Here is a 22,388-nt window from a genome sequence, read left to right on the forward strand (position 1 = left end):
AGTGTAATGTTATTTCTATAAGAAGTTACAAAAATATGTAATTACATTTAGCTAGTGACTGTTTGATATCACGGCCCGAGTCAAGGCCGTAAGATATTGTAAATATTTTTGTTCTTTTTAAGATGTAGATTATTGCAAGAATATTAAAATACAATAAAATCTGTGGTAATCTCCTTAATTGCCAAAATAGTATATTTATAACCATTTAACAACAATATAGAATTCTTCATTATAGACAATTTTGTAAACAACTTAGTTTTAATTGAGTGTTTGTTTGAAAAAATTATTAGACAATACAGATCAGTGCTTTTAGCCTTTGAAAATGGTGAAATAGCAATAAATAAGCATTTACGTATATAATTTAAAGAAGATTCTACAACTTTCTCAAAATATTGTAGATGTCTTAATATTTTTTTTCTGAGCATTTCTTCACAATCACTTCGCATGAATTTTGAGGTTATGTGAAAAAAAATGAATACTAAAGTTGTCGATCTTCTAAGTATTTACATACAACTTTGACATTGAACTTTTTTCCATAGGACTTGTAGTTTAGCCGGAAATCGTCCTTCCCGGACCGTACACCTCCCTACCTTTTTTTCCGTCATTTTCATTCTTCCTTTCATTTTCGTTGTATTCCCTTTCTTTCACAATGGGTTTCATCCTACTATATTTTTTTTTTGTTTCCAAAGCTAAAAGCACTGGTTTAATAATGTAAGAAAAATAATATAACAACGCATATTTATGTTAAATTTAAATGTTTTACAAGTTTCGAGTTTCAGCTGTAACTCCGTATAAATTCTTTGATATCATATTTTATAAGTTTCAGGTGCTAATTCGCCTATGTATACTAATTTTTCAAAACGGGCCATGTTTAAAGCAATTTGTAGCTGCAACATAGTGGTCGGTAACGCTGCAAGCAATACCAGCCAGACTTTGCATAGTTGCATAAATATCCTGACCATATCAGGCAATCAGTCAGTTCAGATTATTATAGTCTGGACATAGGCCTCCCCGAATTTGCGCCAAACATCCCAGTTTTCCGAAACCCTCACCCAGCCTACACCCCCAATCTTACGTAGATCGTCAGTCCAACGGGCCGGAGGACGTCGCATACTGCATTTCCCAAGACGCCGTCTCCACTCCAGGACACGCCTGCTCCAATGGTCATCGGTCCTACGATATAGGCGACCAGGCCACTGCCACTTCAAATTGCTATTTCTGTAGGCTATGTCGGTTACTTCCGTTCTATCGCGGATTGTTTCATTCTTAATCCTACCTTTGAGAGAAACCCCATGCATAGCTCTTTCCATTGCATGTTGAGTGACTTTAAGCTTGTGAACAGTGTCCAGTTGCATTGCGTGCGTTGCCCGAAAACTTTTGTCTTGAAGCATTGCGGAATATTCGAATTGAGACTCGGTCTGTTTATTGAAAAAGCCAGCTGTAGAATGATTATCCCGCCATCGGTCGTCTTCAGTAGTTCCAAGGTGGCAGTGGAACTTTGTTATCCCTAAGTCGCCTCTAAAGACACCCACGGGAAAAGGGGTTGACTAACTTCTAAACTACCGTAGCCACATAACAAGGCCATATATTCTATCATATATTTGTACAAATAGACACATCTGCCCCAAGCGAGAATTTAACCCCCTAACGCCGGTTTCAGTCCACTAGTAGCCATAGTGGCTTATTTCTTGGCTTTAATTATCTAAAGTCTTACTTTTATTAAAGTTTAAGTCCACGATACTTTCTTTTTTAATTTTTCTTTTAAAAGAGTAGAAGCCATTGTGACAAGTGTGTTTTCATCAGCTATTATTATCAGATTGTGCAGCCTATTTAAAAGTCTGCATCGTGGACCATACCATTGTAGACAGTGTATCTGCATTAGTATGGCCCACGATGCAGACTCCTAAGCAGGTTACATGGCCCAGCCATAAATTACTCAGCCATGGTGAATAGTGTCACGGGTGCATCCGTGTCACGTGGTGCGCCGCAATAACGATGAGGACACCGCTGGGTTTTAATGGGTTGTCCGTGGACGTTCTGTCCGCGCCGGGTGACACACACTCCCGTCGCCTCCGGGGGGCGGGGCTAGTGCGAAATCCATTTACCTTGGTTAAAAAAGGGTTAGTGTAAATAATGCAGCCACAAATAGTAGCAAACCATCGTCCGTTTAGAAGCGACCTTTGGTCGATAAAATTTGTGCCTTATCCGTGTCTTCCTTATATTATTATTATTATCAAAATATACCTTAATTTCTAAATGATATTTTTAAAAGTATTACGGTTGTATGCTTTAAATCGAACATTAAATAAACTAAAATAATAATAGTTTATAAGAATATAACGGCGTGTTTGTTATTATCTGATTGTTATTAAATTTTTCAATAATTTGACAAAGCAGCTTGTACTTTAATGTGGTGAGGTGACTTACAGTTGTTTTAATTTTATGTACGAGTATCTTCCCAATTTCTTCACATATACACAAAACGTATCGGATTCTGAATGTTGGAATCGGGTTTGTAACCGTGTGTCGAGCAACTCATCCTGTACTGTATCGATTATACATAGTCAAACATAAATTGTATCAGTTTGGGTGTTCGGCATTATATATAACAAGGTTTTAGTCACTTTTTAATTTCCTTGAGAATGTTAAGTACTTAGCTTAGGTTAGGTTTTAATTAAGTAAGTATGTTATGACTTCGGACACAGCCCGATACAATTTTAAGTATTTATGTGAAGAGAATAAAACAATGATTTCTTTTAAATGTTTTTATTATTTTCATCATCACCCTTATTACTTAAAATGTTGTAACAAAACAGGAGTAATTAGGTATTTCATACTATTTAGGTATGAGGACGTAAATGACGTTCTAGTAGTGGTGCAAGTCGTCCACCTGTAAACGGATACGATTTTCCTTCGGATATATCTTCGGATATATCATCTATCCTTTAAACTTTAACCGTTTTTCTATATAGGAAAAAAGTCTTTGCACCACTTCCGGACTATCTGCTTCTATATTTAATTACAATTAACACAAATACTCTTTTTGTTTTATAAACACATTGAAGCTGAATTCGTAGTTTTAATCTGTAAGGTGGTTAGTAAGAAATTCTTAATATAACACCTAGTTAAAATGTTGTTTGAATTTCTTTATATTTGACATTTATATTTAGCAAATGAATACAGCCCTTGTTTATTTTAGTTGAATTAAACTTATTAAATGTATATACAAATCTTTTCTAATCTTATAAAGCCTTATTAAATAACTATCAGGCGAAAATTAATTAACTGAGTACCACTAACGATTAGTTAGAACACCTAATAATATTATAAATACGAAAGTTTGTGAGGATAGACAATTGTTACTCTTTCACGCAAAAACTACTAATTGTAATAAAAGTTGGTACATCGATATCTAGAGTTTTGGAATACATATAGGCTACTTTTTATCCCGATATTCGCAAGGAGTCGAAAATTATGCAGGTGAAACCGCAAGACGCGGCTAGTCAACAATATGGATAGCATGTCTTATAAATTATTATCCCTAAGTTAATATTATCACTCCTGATCAGCTTTATTAGCGACTAATTCAAACTTCCGTTCGTCGTGATGACGTCGCTTCACGCGATACTCCATCATTTCGATGGTGGTGTATCCGCCGAATCCCAAGATCAATAGACCCAGTAGAATGTATAACCTGCAAAAAATATTTTTTATTTTTTTTTTAATTTAGTGAAATATAACAGTTACAATGAATGCTAGGAAGATAAGGAAAGATAGGGAACTAATAAGGGTTAGAGTTAATTAATTACTGCTTGGGCGTCGGGTTGATGGATGCACGTATTTTCCGAAACATGTAAGCCTTTCGATTTGAGGTTGGTTAACAAATGTTAGAGCTTTATTTAAAACTATGTACTATTTATGATACAAGCTTTACACACAACGTTAATTAAACTTTAATTCTGAATGCTTTGATGTCAGACCAGACATACAGGAAAATGCATTTTGGTGTTTTTTTTTTTGTTATTCCGTAAAGCGACGGCGACTTAATGATATGTGCTTTTTTAATATTATGCATTTATTCTACAAATGTTTATTTAGAGGTACGCCTACAGATTGATCGACAGGCCATCACAGATCTTTGGCCACCCTGTCGCATTTTAATCTTTAACAAGGTCAATCAATAAATTATTCTTATAATAAGTCGTTTTTGAAAACCTATTATACCTTTGTTACATGTTACCTATCAAAATTACCTTAACCATGTATTTATAATAGTCAATCACAGTTATATATAGTTCATTCAAACAATATTGAACACGCTATATTTTTAACTTCAGAAACTTCTACAAGGCGCCTTATGATTAAGTAAATGTTTCATATCAGATCGTTTTTTTGCGCGGTATTTTTCGTTAGGCACTAAACATACAGTATGTGAAGCATTTAAATACGACTCAGCCTGTAACATCGCACTGCTAGCCATAGATATATTTCAACAATTAAAACAATTTAGGAGAAGAGTCGAAGTTTAATCCACCACGCTGCCCTACTGCCGGTTGGCGAATATATTCCCTACTATGAGTAACGATCGCTATCAAGTGTATACGTTAACAACCGGGACCCATAGCTTAACGTGATCTCCGAGGCACGGTGGGGAGACTAACAAGGACAGACATCCAAATCGGAAATAAATATTTGTACACATAGAAATATTTAGTATGAATATAGTGAAAATCTCTCTTGTAAAGTCGCCTGCCTACAAGAAGCACGTACTTCTACATCAGAGCGGTTGTTAAATTTAAATATGTATACAAATAATTAAGTAACTGTGCCTGCGACTTCGTCCGCATTTTGGATATTTAAATGTTCAACGTGATTCATTTAATTGGGATAACTATTCTATTTATGTACCGATTCACATGAAACAAACACTAAATATGAAGTGAAGCTTACCACAATATATTACTGAAAAGCGCGTGCGGCGTGCATAAACGCACAAACAATATGGACAAACAGGCAAAAATTCTAAAAATTATTGTTTTGGGTGCTATATTTGTTGATAAAGGTCGCAATAATATTATTTCTCATATATCCGTTACATTTTTACTATATTTATTGTGTGTCTAATGTGAGTGTCACACACTCCCGTCGCCTCCGGGGGGCGGGGCTGTGTAAAAGGATTTACCCTTTTGCCTTAATTAAAAAAAAAGGTTTGTGTAAATAATGCAACCACAAATAGTAGCAAACCATCGTCCGTTTAGAAGGGACCTTTGGTCGATAAAATTTGTGTATACTTTGTATATGTAATGAAAAATAATAATAGGTCCAAAAATGTAATTTACCTGGTTCTTACGCAAAGATAAGGAGCTGATGCGTAAGAGAGGACGCTTCCAGTCGCTTCCCACAAACGGAAATTCGAGTATGCCGCTTCTTCATTACCAGGAAATAGGATACCGGAGAGAGCTAGACAATTATAAAGAATAATCATAACATAACATAACAACATAACAATACACTTTATTGTACACCAAAACAGAAATAATACATATTATGGACCTAAACACACAGTAATCATATTAAATTTTTCTTAATTTACTATTGCAATCGTACTTTTGTTAAGAAATATTTAAAGACGGGGGAAATTAAATAAACACCCATAAAAAGGTAAATATAGCTTAGCTAATAAAACATAATTTGTGGCTTTCTAGTTTTTTTTTTTTTTTTCATTAACTCACACTGGAAACGGGCTTAAGATTATATTCAGGATTAAAATTAAATTTTACTTAGATTTTTTGATCAAACGAGGGGTTACATTTCTATTTCAATGTTCCAACACATTAATCTCAGCCGAAATATAACGGATTCCAATTGCCAAGTCAATATCAGCATCTACAGGGTGACATTCAAAAAAGTTTTTATACCCACTAAACTACCAATTCTTTTCATCAAACAGAAAAAAGTATATTTACAGCCTTATCATTGGATAATTAAATAAATAAAAGCTATGTTTGCACTCTATATTTCCTTTAAAGTAACTTTTTATTATAGTAAGAAATAAAATAGAAGCTATTCATTTACCATTCACTTGAACTAGCCACACGGCATCTGCTATTCCCCAAATTGCAGCTAACACGAAGAATAAAAGCCATTGATCAGGATCGGGTCTCCATAATATTAGTGATGACAACAGACATAGGTTGAGGAGCTATAAAATAAATATATATATTTATTTTATATAGCTGTAATATATAATAGGTCGGCAAAGAAGCATACGGCTCACCCCCAATGCCTCCCAATTGCTTTGGTCACCTTACTCACCACAGGAACACAATTCTGCTTCAAAGCAATTTTATTTAGCTCCGATATTCTGTAAGATCGAGGTACTTCCCCGTCGGGCTTCTCCAGATTTTAAGTAGGATATGTCCTTCTGTGCCATACCTCAGTTAATGATATACTTATTTTTAATTATATAAACATGGATATTTTTTAAATAAGTTCGAAGTTCAAAATTATATTCTTATATATTATATTCTATATAACACACGCAAAAACCGTAAATGTACCAGTGTAATGTATATCTATACATATTTACATAGAGCATCAATTCGCTTCAGCCTGTAATATCCCACGGCTGGGCATAGGCCTCTTTCCCCACGTAGGAGAAGGATACAATACAATACAAATACAAATACTCTTTATTGTACACTATCAGAGAAAAAAATACACCGAAAAAGAAAAGAAAAAAGGATCAGAGCTTAATCCACCACGCTGCTCCACTTTGGGTTGGCATATATTCACTACTATGAGTAACGATCGCTATGAGTTGTACATGATAACAACCGGGACCGCCTAACGTGTTCTCCGAGGCACGTTGGGGGGACCAAGGATGGCACAAACACCCAGACCACAGCAAACATCTGTATGATTAATACAAATATTATTCATGTGCGGGGATCGAACCCCCAACCGCCATCGCAACAGCCACAGACCTGCTGTGACCGTTGCACCAACGCGTCGTCACCGATTTAAATCTTTACAATCCTTGTTAGATTATGAAGTCCTTAGTTTTTGTCACTGAGAATGTCTATGTTCTTCTAATGAACATAATAATCAATCAACTTACAAGAGCAGTCAACATAACTGGGTACCGGCCGGTTAATTTGACAACCGCGCCCGCAACCGGCGCAGCCAGCGCGTTGAACACGCCAAAGCAAATCATCACAAAACCTATATTGCTGATGCCGTACGCACAACCAACGAAAGCCTGAAAAAATTAGAACAGAGTTATTTCGTGTTATCGAAGAATTATAACTATAAATATAATATTTTAACTACAAATTTTAGGGAAGGTGGGTAGAATTTACACTTACGCTTTATTTTTACGCTTTTATCTTTTTCGGTAGGGCATAGACGGAAATGTTCTGCTCAAAATTTGGAGCATCATTACTGAGTAGGGACCTCAAATATAAAAACAATGATCTTCTAGTGTTGCAGACGACAATAGGCTACGGTAGCTGCTTACCATCAGGTAGGCCGTAAGCTTGTTTGCCATCCTAGTAGTATAAAAAAGTTCCTGTATGTCTATGTGTCTACCTCTTTACCATACTCTATATTCTGGAGCGATTTATATATATCGCGAGATTCGCTAACTAAACTAATTGTGAGAAAAATGTAGACCATATAATATTTCTTTAATTCTAGTATTTCAACCAACTTATAATAAAAGAAATCATTATCTAAACATGACACAAAGTCAAAATTTAATATAAAATAATACATTTGCTTGTCATTTTGCATAACAATGCCAAAATTAAACGGCAACAGTAAGGTGGTGAAAGGTTGTCACAGCGGATACTGGAGCAGCCTTCAACTCGCGCATAATACTAATCACCAACCTAGGCCAGGAAGCTAGTTACGTAAATGAGTTCGCGATTGTTTTAAAGATTTTGACAAGGACAATTGTTTTATAATATACTAGCTGTACCTTCTGGCTACACACGCGTTAATTTGAGGAAAAAATGGCCTATAGTCTTCTTCGCTAAATGATCTATCCATCACAAAAAGATTTTTTCAATTCGAACCAGTAGTTCTTGAGATTAGTGCGTTTAAACATACAAACAGATTTTCAGCTTTATAATATTAGTATAGATAGTCATTTACTTTTTCGTACATATGATTATTTTTTTAATTTGTCTTTATGCAAGTCTAACAAAAACAAACACAAAAAAATAATTATCAATTTTTAGTAAATTAAAAAAAAGGTTTTTGTATTCGTTTGACGAAAGTCGTTTCTAAAATACTCATTTCTTTAGAGGCCTTACTCCAGATAGTTATGTTTTCACCAAATTCGAATATAATTATGAAGTTCAGGAATAAAAGAAACTCCGCAAGAAATTCTCTATTCTTTTAAATTGATTTCTTATTATTTTAGACTAGTTATGACTGAGACTAAGGTTTCTGGATTGATGGAGTTTTTCCTAAAGTACAATAATGTATGTAAATTGTACATAAATCTACATAATATATTATTTTATATTTTCTTACACTGAAAGGCCTAGTATAGTACTTATAATACAATGAAATATTACATACTACACCTAACATCAACTATCTCATTATCTAATATCTCATAATACTTTATTTAGTTTTTTAAGTATCAATGTTAAGCATTTGTTTCTTAAACATTTTTATTTGTTCTTTCATGCTCTTTTACAAATAACATTTAGGTAAGTAGCGTGTAGTTCACATCGCTTACTGTTTAAATAATAAGTATTTTTATATTTATTACTTGCTGACCCCGAAAACTTTGTTTTTCTATATATGTTATTAACCCCCTTGATTCCCTTTCCCCCCCCCCCCCCTTATAAATTAAGGATATGAAGAAATTGATGTTGGCCGATTCTCAGACCTACCCGATATGCATACAAAATTTCATGAGAATCGGTCAAGCCGTTTCGGAGGAGTTTAAATACAAATACCGCGACACGAGAATTTTATATATTAGATTATTACCATCTATGTTGCTATTATCCTGAATAAAACAGTCTACTAAACAGTCTCTAAAATAATAAAATAAAATAAGCTTATACCAACTCTACAACTATAAAAAAAATTATAATGCATGTTTAACCAAAGGCATGGGTATTTTGAGCCCGTAGATGTTAATTTTAAATTAAAAAAAATCCGTACTTATGTTTTATATTTTAAATACTTAATCCTACTTAATCAAAAATAGAGTCAATTACCTGAGTGAAGTCTGCGGCCATAAAAGCTTGCTCGGCGCCGATGTAGCCGATAACAGGCAGTAATAACAATTGGTACTTATGTCTGAGCTGGCGGAGGGTGACCGCCAGCAACTGGAACCCTGACTTGCCCTGGGCCATCGGCTGGCGTCCCGTGTTATATCTTAAGCATGGTTAAAATAATCAAACTTAAATTTCTTATAAAATATTTTTATAAGCATTATTTCATGCTTCTCGATCTATTGATTTTAGGTCAAAAGTTTTCAATAGTAAGTTGTATTTGTATTGATTTTTTTTTGTATGTAGTGGAAAAAGTATTAAATATAAATAATTGAAATAAATTGATTGAAAATATATTTTAAATATACATATTATGATTATGACTAGTCTGTTGGCACAATTTGCAATGGACAGTACTTTCAGATCTATATAGTTGCCTATATTGGGTACAGTCGGCCATTTATATATATAAGATATTTACTAACATTAATTTCTATGTATTTATTTTCTTATGTACCTGCTAAGAGAGTCCACGCCTACAGCGACGAGGACGCTAGCTAGAGCCATACAAGCGAGATAAACACCTGCTATTACTTGGATCTTTAAAGGTGATGGCGGTTTTAAGTTCGTGTTTTCCTGTGGTAAAATAATTTATATAAATTATAATTAGTGCTTTTGAAAATATATCATTTTCTAATAGTCCTTAAATTTCAGAATTGCAAACTTTTGTACTGTAATTAGACAATGCATTAGACAGGATTTTGGCCTAAGCCAATAATCTGCGCTTACATAAATATTTATATGAGGGATAAATAGCGCGTAGTATGTTTATTGTAGGTAGGAGTCATTTATAAATTACGTCACACGCATAATTACAACACGGGGACCTCGGTCGACAGTGTGACAAGGGGTGGTAAGGGTTCTAAAATTTTGTTATATCACATTTCAAAATAAAATATATAAAATGGTTAGTCAAATCTAAGTAAAAACAACATTGAAACTGACGTTTTAATAATAATATTATTTTTATTACGTGGGGGTTCTCATAAGTGTGACCAACTGTGACAAGGACGGGGAAGGAGTCAAAAAATCGAGAAATTCCTGTGTCGTTATTTATGAATGGTCCCTAACCATACGAAGCCGTTACAATTCAATACAAATTATCAGAAAAATTCATATAACGATATAAAGCGTGAAATACTTTCAAGAATCTTTAAAATTAAATCAATGGTAATGAATTTTACTGGGTCTTACGGTAACAAATAACCTGCTTATATAACTAAGGAGTAAAAAATTATTAACATCTTTTTTTTGTAAAAAATAAGGAATATACTATTTAACTAAACATAAAAAAAAATATCTTAGTTATGATATAGGTACGAGGCTTTTTATATAAATCTAAATTGAATACTAACATGCAAACTACTACCGCTGCAAAAGTTAACCCCACAAGTTGAACCGTAGTCTGGCAGTGATTGAGTTAAGTTCACAAACGCCTCCACTTTAGGTGCCCCGATAACGGTTTCATTCATAAAGCGCGTCGCTTCACCGAGCGATGAAGATAAAACTGAAAATATATACATGGTGTTCATTATGTTCACAACTTGGCGTCAAGGAATATTGCGTCACATTTTATAGTTTTTTTTTTAAGATTTATTTCTTTTTAGTGAGGTCCCAAATACGCCTAATATCCCTATTATATAAGCCTTTGCCCTAGCCTATGGAAGCCTGCAACACCAGAAATTAAGTAATTGTAAATTATTTAGTCCAATAAAGAATTTCTTTCTAAAAAAAGCATCACAAACGCGGTGCCGATCCTACCTCCAACTCTCCACGGGACCTCTGGCCACCTTGCTCACCACAGGAACACAAACTGCTTGAGGGCAATATTATTTCGCTGTGTTCATCACATCAGTTTTAGGTTCTTCATGTCTCTGCTTATATTTTCAAGTTTACTAAAAATAAATTTCATCTGATAGTGACTTACTTGCCGAAGATACCAGATTGCCCCATATTTGAGCCATCTGATAAAACATAAAGAAGAGTCCAAAGAATCGTACTACAAGCACCTCCACTTGTACTCCTGATAACTTGGCATAAGGCTCCGCTACCTACGTAAAATACAAAATATTTATGATAATTAAATATAGATTCGATAAATAAGTTGTCATTAGTTCCCGTTTTATGTATTTTTAATTTGCAAAACTGGTGATATAATATAATTGAGTGATTCAGACCGTAACATACAGCAGCTGGACATAGGCTACTTTCTCCACGTAAAAGAAATGTCGGTTCTTAATCTAGCTAACTGCTCAACTGTTGGGGGATATATTCAATATGATCTATGATTAACGATAGCTATCAGATGACCATAATAATAACCAGGACAAACAGCGATGAGACATAATAAGTGTACATCTATACTAATACTAGCGGATCTAGCAGACGTTGTCCTGCCCGGAATACAGCTACCAATTTGATCGCTGATATACCGATAGAAGTGCCACGTAATGGATCCAATTGTGTTTTCAAACCGTCAATGAATCCATCGAAATTTACATACAAAATTTTAACCAAATCAGTTCAGCCGTTTAGGAGAATTTTTTGCTCAGTGACAAACACACGCACAGAAAGAATATGTATATTAAGATTATAAAGCTGAAACGTTTGTTTGTTTAAGCGCGTTAATCTCTGGATCAGGTTCAAATAGAAAACTTATTTTTTGTGTTGAATAGCCCATTTACCAAGGAAGACTATAGGCTAATTTTCACAAATTTACGCGTGTGAAACTGCGGAGCACAGCTAGTAATTCATATAATTCAATTAATGGATCCTTTATTTCTAAATGTATATTTTGTTCATCATCACTATACCATAAACCGTTTTTTACTACTATAATTTCTAAGGAATAGAAGTAATGACCACATCAGAACAAGCTAGGTCATAACTGAAAAATTAGCACTCGAAAGATTTTAATCACATCATTCGCATATCGGCTTCAAAGTAGTTAAATCTATTATAATATCAAAATATGGCTCTGATTAATAAAAATGCGACGTCCATAATAATTTTTCAATAGGCAACAATAAAATTTAAATCGATTCATTTATATGCAAACCGCCTAATAATCGTGCAAAGCATGAAATTTTTCATTTCAAATTTTAATGATGACAAAATTGACCTTCAAAATTGATATCCTATTTGTTACTTTGCAGTACAATACCAATGAATAATTGATGATGACAAAGTAATGAAAGAATGAATAGACAAAGGAATGGATTTAAAGGCCGTGATTGAAATATCAGTTTTATTTTCAGAAGCAAAAAAAAAAACAGTTTCGTAGGCTATATATATTACTGTAATAGAATTAAGAAACAATAGAACAAGACTAATTTATTTTCTTTGTTTCTATTTTTTGTTTTTATGTTTTAAAATTTGCGATGACAATATATTGCCTGTCAATAACTTGTCTGATTTTAAAATAACATGTGTTCTATTACTGCCACTTAGTAAAGTACTATTTTACTTACCACAGATAAGTATGTACATTTAGCACACCAGAGAGGACCACCACCAAAACCGACCATCATTCCCGCCGGTACCAGTGTGTGCAAATATGGGTAGAATTGGGCCGCAATGAAAGGCATATAAGCCATGAAAGAAACTGCAATCGTCCATTTGCAACCGAGCCATCTGAGATAAAGACATAATGTTATAAGCATTTTATTATTATAGTCTCTGAGAGTTGTTCAAATATTCTAGTCATTAAAAAATAATTTTTATATTAGAAGCTTGAGCTATTGTTTTTAACTGACTTTAAAAAAGGTTTTATTTTTTTGTTTTAATGGAGATATCCCAAGGGTACCCTTATAAGGAAACCAGGATCTGATGATGGCATACCAGATAAATCGATGGGAACCTTCGAAAATCGTAGTGGCGACTAGTGCGTTTGTTAATTTTTTTCATCTACTTACGTTGTATTACTTGTCAATGTAATTGAACTCGGTTTTTTTCATTTGAGAGCAAACAATTATTTTTTATAGAATGTTTCAAAAACCAGACCGATATTTTTGGCAAATGTATACAACATTTTTGTAATTGTATTTAAATACTAAAACGCAAAACTGTCTAAAGAGTTGTGAGGCGAAGCTCTCGAAATATAAACATTTAACAACACTATTTATTGAAAGTACCAAATATTAGCGAGTGCAATTGACCTTAACATTTGGATACTAAAATCGTAAGTGTTAAACGCCTCTGTAGTTTTTGTGTGAACTATCGTTTCTATTTTTACACAATTTTTTTTATCATAATAATAACTTTATTAAATATGTACTCGATGTAGAAAACGTTGATAGTATAACGTTAAAGTCAATATAATGTGTCTCTCATTATGTAGACCCCAGTCGCAAAAATTCAGGCAACAAAATTATATTATATTTTATTATTATTATTATTTTTATATATATTTTTTTCATTTAACGCTTCAGCCTGTAATATTCCACTGCTGGGCTTGGGCCTCATTCCCTATGAAGGAGAAAGATCAGAGACAGACAAATGTTTGTCATGTGCGGGGATCAAACCCGCAACCACCAGCGCAACAGCCATAAACCAGCGTTATGACCGTTGCGCCAACGCGCTCATTTTAGTCTATGCGAAAAAAGAATCTAATGAAATTAGACATATACAAGGTATATCAGGTACAAGGTTTTTGCAAAAATTACCTTTTATTTTATTTATTTTTCAGTCTAACTAATTCTTATATTCAAAAAGTTATTTTCTTGATTGACACAAAAATTAAAAAACACCAAAAACACATCTTCAATTGTATTGTGTGTAATTGTACTCGTACATTATTATGTACGATTATATGTACGATATACGATGTAAATAATTGTACACACATACAATTATATATTCAGTGTGGTCTAAAATCGATAAGCACATTTTAGCTTGACTTGAAGTTTTGGATACGTGAAGAAAAGGGAGGATCCTCCAACCAGACGGGTGTTGTGTCTGGCGGGCTACCGGCCCCAACGGTTGTTGTCGGGATCTTGTATATATATGTGGCGACATCTATCGCGCGAAATACGAACGACTACAAACTACGTAATTAGAGAAAACTGACGTATGCTACATCGCGCTATCAGAGTTTTCAAAGTAATTAAGTATATATACAAGATCCCGACAACAACCGTCGGGGCCGGTAGCCCGCCAGGCACAACACCCGTCTGGCCGGAGGATCCTCCCTTTTCTTCACGCTCCTAAACTGGTGACCCCGAGCATGAACATCAGAGCAGCCTTCGCAAGCTACGTCATCATGACGTCATCATCACTTGACCCCGAGCATGAACATCAGCGCAACCTTCATCGTCATCATCACTTCCTCAAGCTTTCGAGCAGCAAGAAGCATCCAGTATCTACGGCTTCAGCCAGCCAGCATTTACGGCTACTACGGGTATCCTGACCACCAGCATGCAGCGGACGCGCATTCCTGGTCATCGCCCACAGCCTTCTCAGCGACTTTGGCACAGCACACTGCACTTCGGCCGGTCAGTAAGCAGAGACGCACTTCTCTCCTGGTCGACGCAGCAGCCAGCCACTACGCAGCACTGCACCACTCCGACTCACTGGAGCATATGCAGCATCACCGCAGACAGTTCCGACTCACCGTGAACTATGCGGCATCTGGTTCCGACTCACTGGAACACTCCACTGGCCCGGCAAGCATCACAAGATGAATGGACGACTTAACCTGCTATCGACCTCCGGTCTCGGAGGGGAGTGATGTGGCGACATCTATCGCGCGAAATACGAACGACTACAAACTACGTAATTAGAGAAAAACTGACATATGCTACATCGCGCTATCAGAGTTTTCAAAGTAATTAAGCATATATACAAGATCCCAACAACAACCGTTGGGGCGCTGTAGCCCGCCAGACACAACACCCGTCTGGTTGGAGGATCCTCCATTTTCTTCACAACTCCCTTTTCTTCACACCACGTTAGATGCCCTACCAAACTGGTGACCCCGACGTGATTCTTCACACTACGTTTCACACGCATCGCCAAACTGGTGACCCCGACGTGATTAGTAGTAGAGTGTTCCAGTGAGTCGGAACCAGATGCCGCATAGTTCACGGTGAGTCGGAACTGTCTGCGGTGATGCTGCATATGCTCCAGTGAGTCGGAGTGGTGCAGTGCTGCGTAGTGGCTGGCTGCTGCGTCGACCAGGAGAGAAGTGCGTCTCTGCTTGCTGACCGGCCGAAGTGCAGTGTGCTGTGCCAAAGTCGCTGAGAAGGCTGTGGGCGATGACCAGGAATGCGCGTTCGCCGCATGCTGGTGGTCAGGATACCCGTAGTAGCCGTAAATGCTGGCTGGCTGAAGCCGTAGATACTGGATGCTTCTTGCTGCTCGAAAGCTTGAGGAAGTGATGATGACGATGAAGGTTGCGCTGATGTTCATGCTCGGGGTCAAGTGATGATGACGTCATGATGACGTAGCTTGCGAAGGCTGCGCTGACGTTCATGCTCGGGGTCACCAGTTTGGGAGCGTGAAGAAAAGGGAGGATCCTCCGGCCAGACGGGTGTTGTGCCTGGCGGGCTACCGGCCCCAACGGTTGTTGTTGGGATCTTGTATATATGCTTAATTACTTTGAAAACTCTGATAGCGCGATGTAGCATATGTCAGTTTTTCTCTAATTACGTAGTTTGTAGTCGTTCGTATTTCGCGCGATAGATGTCGCCACAAAGTCAACAGTTAGTATATATAACATTGACCCAAAACTTCCGTTAACTATCTAGCAATTAAATGGCACAATTCCAGTGACACGACAATTCAATGGCAATTATATTACATACTAATAGTATTTTTTATAAATATTTTTAAAGAAGTCAAGGAAACATTGTAGGTACATGCATTTTGGAAGTTTTGATGAAATTAATATTTCTATTATCAAAAAAAATTGTTGACTAGCCCGTTGGCATAGTTTGTAGTGAATTTGTATTTGTATGCTTTCTGCTCCGAGGGTTATGGGTTCGATTCTCACCCCGAGTCTGGGTGTAATATAAATATTTATTTATATATTATAGAAAAAAAAATGTAGCTATACCAGTCGGCTGTTACCTATAACACAAGCATTTAGTTGCCTACTTTAGGAACAGACGACCGTGTGTGTATTGTGTAGACATGTAGACATGCAGACATTAAGCGCTTACCACCAGGCCGACCGAGCGCTATTTTTCTAATATACCTATTACTGGGCTTTTTTATAGTTTTTTACCACTAAGTTAGAAAGATCCAAAAAAAGATCAATCTTGTGTTCAACTTTTGTTAGCATAGTTTTATATATTCCATAAAGAATCTGAGATACGGAACCTTGAGACAGATAAATGAAAAATAAAATTATATGTAAAACGAATCATTCATAACACCAACTTTCTTGTATCTTTTTCTCCTAACTTAAACAAAAAATTAGCATACAAAACCACATTTTTCATAAAATGACTTACTTTATAACCAAAGCGGGTAAGAATATATTGGACAGTATGAGTGAAAAATATATAGCCGCTAGAGTGAAGGTTCCTGCAGCGGCGTCTGTGTTAACGGAGCTTTGCAGATTGGCGGCACCGTGGAACGCCGTGAAATGCACCATGAAAGCGAAGCCAAGCACGAAAATATTGCGATTTATCCGCCATTTTTCATTTGGACCAAATACAGCAGCAGTTGGCATTGTGACCTGCAATAAAACAAAATATGAAAACAGATTAGGTATTATAATGTAAACTGTTAGAACACGTTATACTCGTTTATTCATCATTCATCATCATTACACTACTCATATAGGAAGATATTCGTGTATTTTCTGATAATAATTTAAATGAGCGTTACAAAATAATAATGAAGAATGAAGCTAGGCGAGGTTCCCTCCCCCTCTGTCGTCCTCTCATTGGTCATCATCAACTTCACAATTGATGCGAGCTATAGGAAATGCCATTGCTCACCCGATATCGTTCTAACATGGCCCTCGCCTTAGAAGTACCTACTTCCAAAGATAAAAAAGTTTTAGAATGATGTAGCTTTCTTGATTGTGTCTTTGTCTACCGGCTGCAATGGCAAAGGGGCAGATATTTGAAAAAACTCGCTGAACTATGCCCGTTGATGTGCGGATATCTACGATAAGAGCCACACCATCCTTGCCTGAAGAGACGTGAAATTTTTTCCTATTATCCACATCAGAGGCGGGAGATTGTCCTCCTTGATGAGCATCAGGGTATCAATAGAGGTATCCTCTACATTGTCTGTCCATTTGGTTTTAAGCTGGAGCTCCGAAACAAATTCTTTTGCCCACAGCTTCCAGAAGTGTTCCCGCATTTCCGTTCTTTCGTAGCGATTGAGACAGCTGACGTTCCGAACAGCGAGATTGCTGGCTAGCGTGGTCAACAGTCTTCCAATAAAGAAATGAACTTAAGTGTGCGGAGAGAAATTATTAGGAGGGTCAGAGGACAAAGGAGCTAGGAGGACAGGAAGTCAGGATAGCCTCTTTGTGTTACTTAATACAGTGCTGAGTTTTTCGTATTTTAAATTCAAGTGGCAAGTCAAGGGCTGTAAGGCATCAATTGCTGCCCGAGATATTTAGGCGCATAAGCGCAGCGAGGGTGCCTATAAGTTCGAGGGTGCAATTGATGCTTACACCCGAGCTAACTATTCTGCTTTACATTGTCGATTGTGAAGTAGAAAAAAACCGGCATTATAAGAATAAAACATTTTATCATTAAAAAGAATCAAGTAAAGAACTTTTTTTTTCAAGATCGAAATTGAGCTTAGCCGTTCGATATTTAAAATTGATGACTATTATACTCACACGAAGACAAGGCTGAATAGCAAAGCGACCTCATTAGTCATCGGGCTGAATGCATGATGTCTATTGCCAGTATGATGGTTAGATGTACGCGAACTTTTTGAAAGAAAGAAGTGTTTTTTTTTAATTACTTACCGCCCTAGGGCTTTTCTAGCTACATTATTACCCTAGAGCGCTAAAATTAGTCATGTACAAGCCCCATTTGGATGTAATAAGAACCTACTTACCGAAGATGAGAGATGTAAAATACATTAATAAATTAAATATCTGTTAATAACTGGACCTTCGCAACTACAGTTGTGACTTTTTTTTTTTTTGTACAATAAAACAATTAATTAATAACTCCACGGTTTGCAAGGCACGTTTACAGTTTATGAATATTTATTTCAATGATAAATCAATAATTGTTTTACGATGTAATTGCGTGTTTATGTTAATATCGCAAAAAATATTGTTATTTATTTTTTAATTTAACAAATATATCCCAGAATCAAATGTTTACATAATATTATGAAAATTAAAAACCAATGTTCCGACTCCCGATGCAGAAGTTTCATCTTGTCTGGGGCCCTTTAATTTGAAGTTTTATTATGAACTCTTTGATTCCGATTTATCTATAACATAACTTCCGACTCTTATAATTTTTGAGTTTTATTTCATTGCTTAGCAATGGTATTCTAGGATAGATTTAATACTAATTTATTTCAAAGTATAATTTTATTAACCGACTTCAAAAAAGGAGGAGGTTACTCAATTGGGCCTTATATATATAATATATGTTCGGGGATAACTTCGTCGTTTATAAACCAATTTCGACAATTCTTTTTTTTTTTTTTTTTTGTTGGAAAGGAGATATCCTAAGTGTGGTACCATAATAAGGAAATCAGGATCTGATGATGGGATCCCAAAGAAATCGAGGGAAACCCTCGAAAATCCGCATAACTTTTACTGGGTGTACCGATGTTGATGATTTTTAATTTAATCAAAAGACAATGTTTATCATGTGGTCACGTTTAAATTTCATCGAGATCTGATTACAAATTTTGGATTAATCTTTGATAATGCGTATTTACTTGACTATTTTTCGTCTACCTACGTTATATGACTTGTCGATGTGATTGAAGTCGGTTTTGTTTCGTTTGCCAGCAAATACAATTATATTTATTTCAATAAATAATGTTAGTTCAAATTTTTGATTCGCTTCGCTTCAGCCGCTCGCAGTCCACTCCAGTATATGTCTTCAACAACGGCCACCGGTCCTATAAGACTATTTCGTTACAATTTAAGAAAATAAAAAATATAGTTGTAGTCTTAGTGAAGTAATTGAAATGTTAAATTTAATTTATTAATATATTAAAAATAGGTCAGCTGTATGATATAATCCATAAAGTATGCTTGATATCCCAAGAGAACCAAACACATTATCTGACTATTAAGCATTGCCTTTGTAGCAAATACCTACACTATTACACACTAAAATGCTACCTAAACATTGTTGATAAAATGTTTTAGTAGTTATTCAATTTAAAAAACCAATTTGAGTTTTTGTTTAGTAAAATCGTGTACGAAATTTCGTAGGTTATTTATTAAGGAAAACCAACAGAAGATACAATATAAATGTTTTAATATATAATATTTAGGTAAACAACGATTAATGTACTGTAATGTAGTTGTTCCACAAACTAATTGTAAATTAGTCGCTAAAATACTTAAAGTAAAGAAACGAGTGCCAATTACGCGTATTTTATACGATGCAATAAAAAAGGTAATATAAATTATAGATATAAATATTTATATAGGTCATATATAACCTGCAATGTTTTGACCTCGTTTGTTAGATTTGATTTATTAGTAACTATATGTAAGTAGCTCGGAAATTTAAATATTATTTTTTATTTATGTATAAAAAAAATTACGGAATATTTAACACTATTACGAGACTATTTTAATTACCATAATGTAATACTGTTAGTTTTTTTACGCTTTAAACAATTAATTTCAAAACACAAATCAAATACGTAGTTGCACGTTAACATTACTTAATAAAAACTTTATAAACATTTAATATTTATTAATTAAAATCACTGTCCATGCTATCACATGCGTGTGTGTGTCAAATACATGGTAGTGTGTGTAGGTAATGTATTTTTCATTGATTTAAAATATTTTTTTGCATAATTTAAAAAAATAGTATTCTGCACTCTTTTTCTATATAAACTATAAGTGTGCGAAATTTCATACTCCTCCGTCCGCGTAATTTTCGTAAAAGGGGTAAACAATTTTTGCTTCACGTATTAATTAGGTATATAGATAATAATATTAAGTATTCCACATTCAAAATTGTTTTAAAATTATTCACGATTATTTTATTTCCAATAACATTGTTTATAATTATTTTGTGTTCCTTTCGCTTTTCAACCAATTTATCTACGAACTTGTAACGAAGCAGCTAGGTATAGTAGAGGTAGTTATACTGAATTTTTAATTTAAATATGGGAAATACCAATTGCGGTTTGTAAAGTCTGTGTCAACTGAACCAAGAATAATAAAAAATGATCTGCGTTTCCTGAATTGTTAAGGAAAAAACCTTTACCTATGCTACAATGTTTAAAAAGAAGGGTTTTAAAGGCTTTTCTGAGAGACTACTTAAAAAAATAAAATAGTTATTTAACTTGTTTTAAGTGATACCAGGTAACTAATAATTACAAAAAAACATTCATAGGAAGGCAAGATGCAATATAAAAGTCCTTATAAAAATATATAATTGATTAAGCAGGACTCTAAAACTGCGAGATTTATTAAGTAAATACGGAAACTCGCTTACAATAAATAATATTCTACTGTGACATGACTTAAGCATTACAAGAATTTCTAAATATATTATAATAGTACCTGAACAACAAATAACTATGACCTTCAATATTAAAAGGTCATGTGGGCCTCGAATACAAGCGATTGTTGCGAACGACTCAGTACCATGTATCTACGCATAAATACTTATGTAACATGAATATATAATGAGGATTTACTCATTCGGAACATCAATATCTAGAGGCAATTGTTAACACCTTAAGGAACAAATTCACTGGCTGCTTATAGTTATCTAACATTCATCATCACTACATAGTATGTATAAAACAAAGTCGCTTTCTCTGTCCCTATATCCCTATGTATGCTTAAATCTTTAAAACTACGCAACGGATTTTGATACGGTTTTTTTTAAATAGATAGAGTGATTGAAGAGGAAGGTTTATATGTATAATACATTCGTAATACAATAGAGGAACACTGATAATTTTTGCAATCGCGTGAAGCCGGGGAGGGTCGCTAGTAACAAATAAAAGTTTCTTGGGTGTTATCCTGTTTCACCATCAAACTTCACTTTGTATGTCTAACTCTATCTATTTCAATCATTTTTTAATTCTATCGTTCTATTATATTACTTTAGGTGAAACCGGCCCTCGCTTCAGCTTATCCTAATCTACTGCTGGGCATACGACCCTAAAAACCTGATGAAGATCACAGCATCATCAGTATAGGAACACATCCTTGCTTTACTACACTTTTACAGGTCTATTGATCTTTAGGCATAAACTAAACCTCTAGTATATGTGTATCTAGTATACAAGTGTATTCGTAATCAATGCGTGATGTTTGAGCAAAAGCATGACCAACAAGAACTCCTTCTGAATTAACATCTTCAGTCCAATAATGGCAAAACGCAGTCACGTCCCTGAGGCTAATTTATTAAATATTATATATTATTTAATTTAGTAGATTATCAATGACACAAATTACTTTCCTATGAATTATTTTGTAACGCGCTCCATGTGAAATCAATAAAATAGCTGATCTGAAAGACGTTGCTTGTTTTACAAACTGCGAAATGCGTGATGTTGAAATAATCACTACATTTTTTGCTCAATTTTCTTAAATTTTCTTTCCTTGTGCTTAGCAACGTATTTAGTGATTATGTTTTATTTATATAGATTTACTAGCTGTGCCCACGGCTTCGCCCGCGTTGAAATGAGTGTGTCACAAATTTTCCTTGCAAACTTCCAGTGAAACTCTCATCAAAATCGGCTTAGCCGTTCCGTAAACCTTCCTCTTGCCAATGGTGGAGCCCTCTCTCCAATAGTGAAACCGCATGAAAATCCGTTCAGTAGATTTTGAGCGAATCGATAACATACACTTGGGGAGTTTGTTTTATAATACACTAACTGTTGCCCACGACTACGTCCGCGTGGTTATAAAGATGTGCATTACTATTAAAATGTTTAACGCAA

At 35.0% G+C, this 22,388-nt stretch overlaps 1 protein-coding gene across 1 annotated transcript; it reads right to left on the reverse strand.

Moving 5' to 3' along the window:
- Positions 1-2,750: 2,750 nt before the first annotated feature.
- On the reverse strand, positions 2,751-16,998 carry LOC123656253 (UNC93-like protein). The gene is made up of 10 exons (XM_045591958.1): positions 16,754-16,998; positions 12,770-12,932; positions 11,227-11,350; positions 10,655-10,806; positions 9,757-9,875; positions 9,243-9,402; positions 7,121-7,261; positions 6,076-6,202; positions 5,340-5,460; positions 2,751-3,694 (listed from the first exon to the last, which is right to left on the reverse strand). The coding sequence occupies exons 1-10, from the start codon at positions 16,972-16,974 to the stop codon at positions 3,556-3,558; spliced, it is 1,467 nt and encodes a 488-aa protein (XP_045447914.1). The 5' UTR covers positions 16,975-16,998; the 3' UTR covers positions 2,751-3,555.
- Positions 16,999-22,388: the final 5,390 nt, after the last annotated feature.

The sequence above is a fragment of the Melitaea cinxia genome, chromosome 9 (assembly GCF_905220565.1).
Source record: "Melitaea cinxia chromosome 9, ilMelCinx1.1, whole genome shotgun sequence".
Taxonomy (NCBI): Eukaryota; Metazoa; Arthropoda; class Insecta; order Lepidoptera; family Nymphalidae; genus Melitaea; species Melitaea cinxia.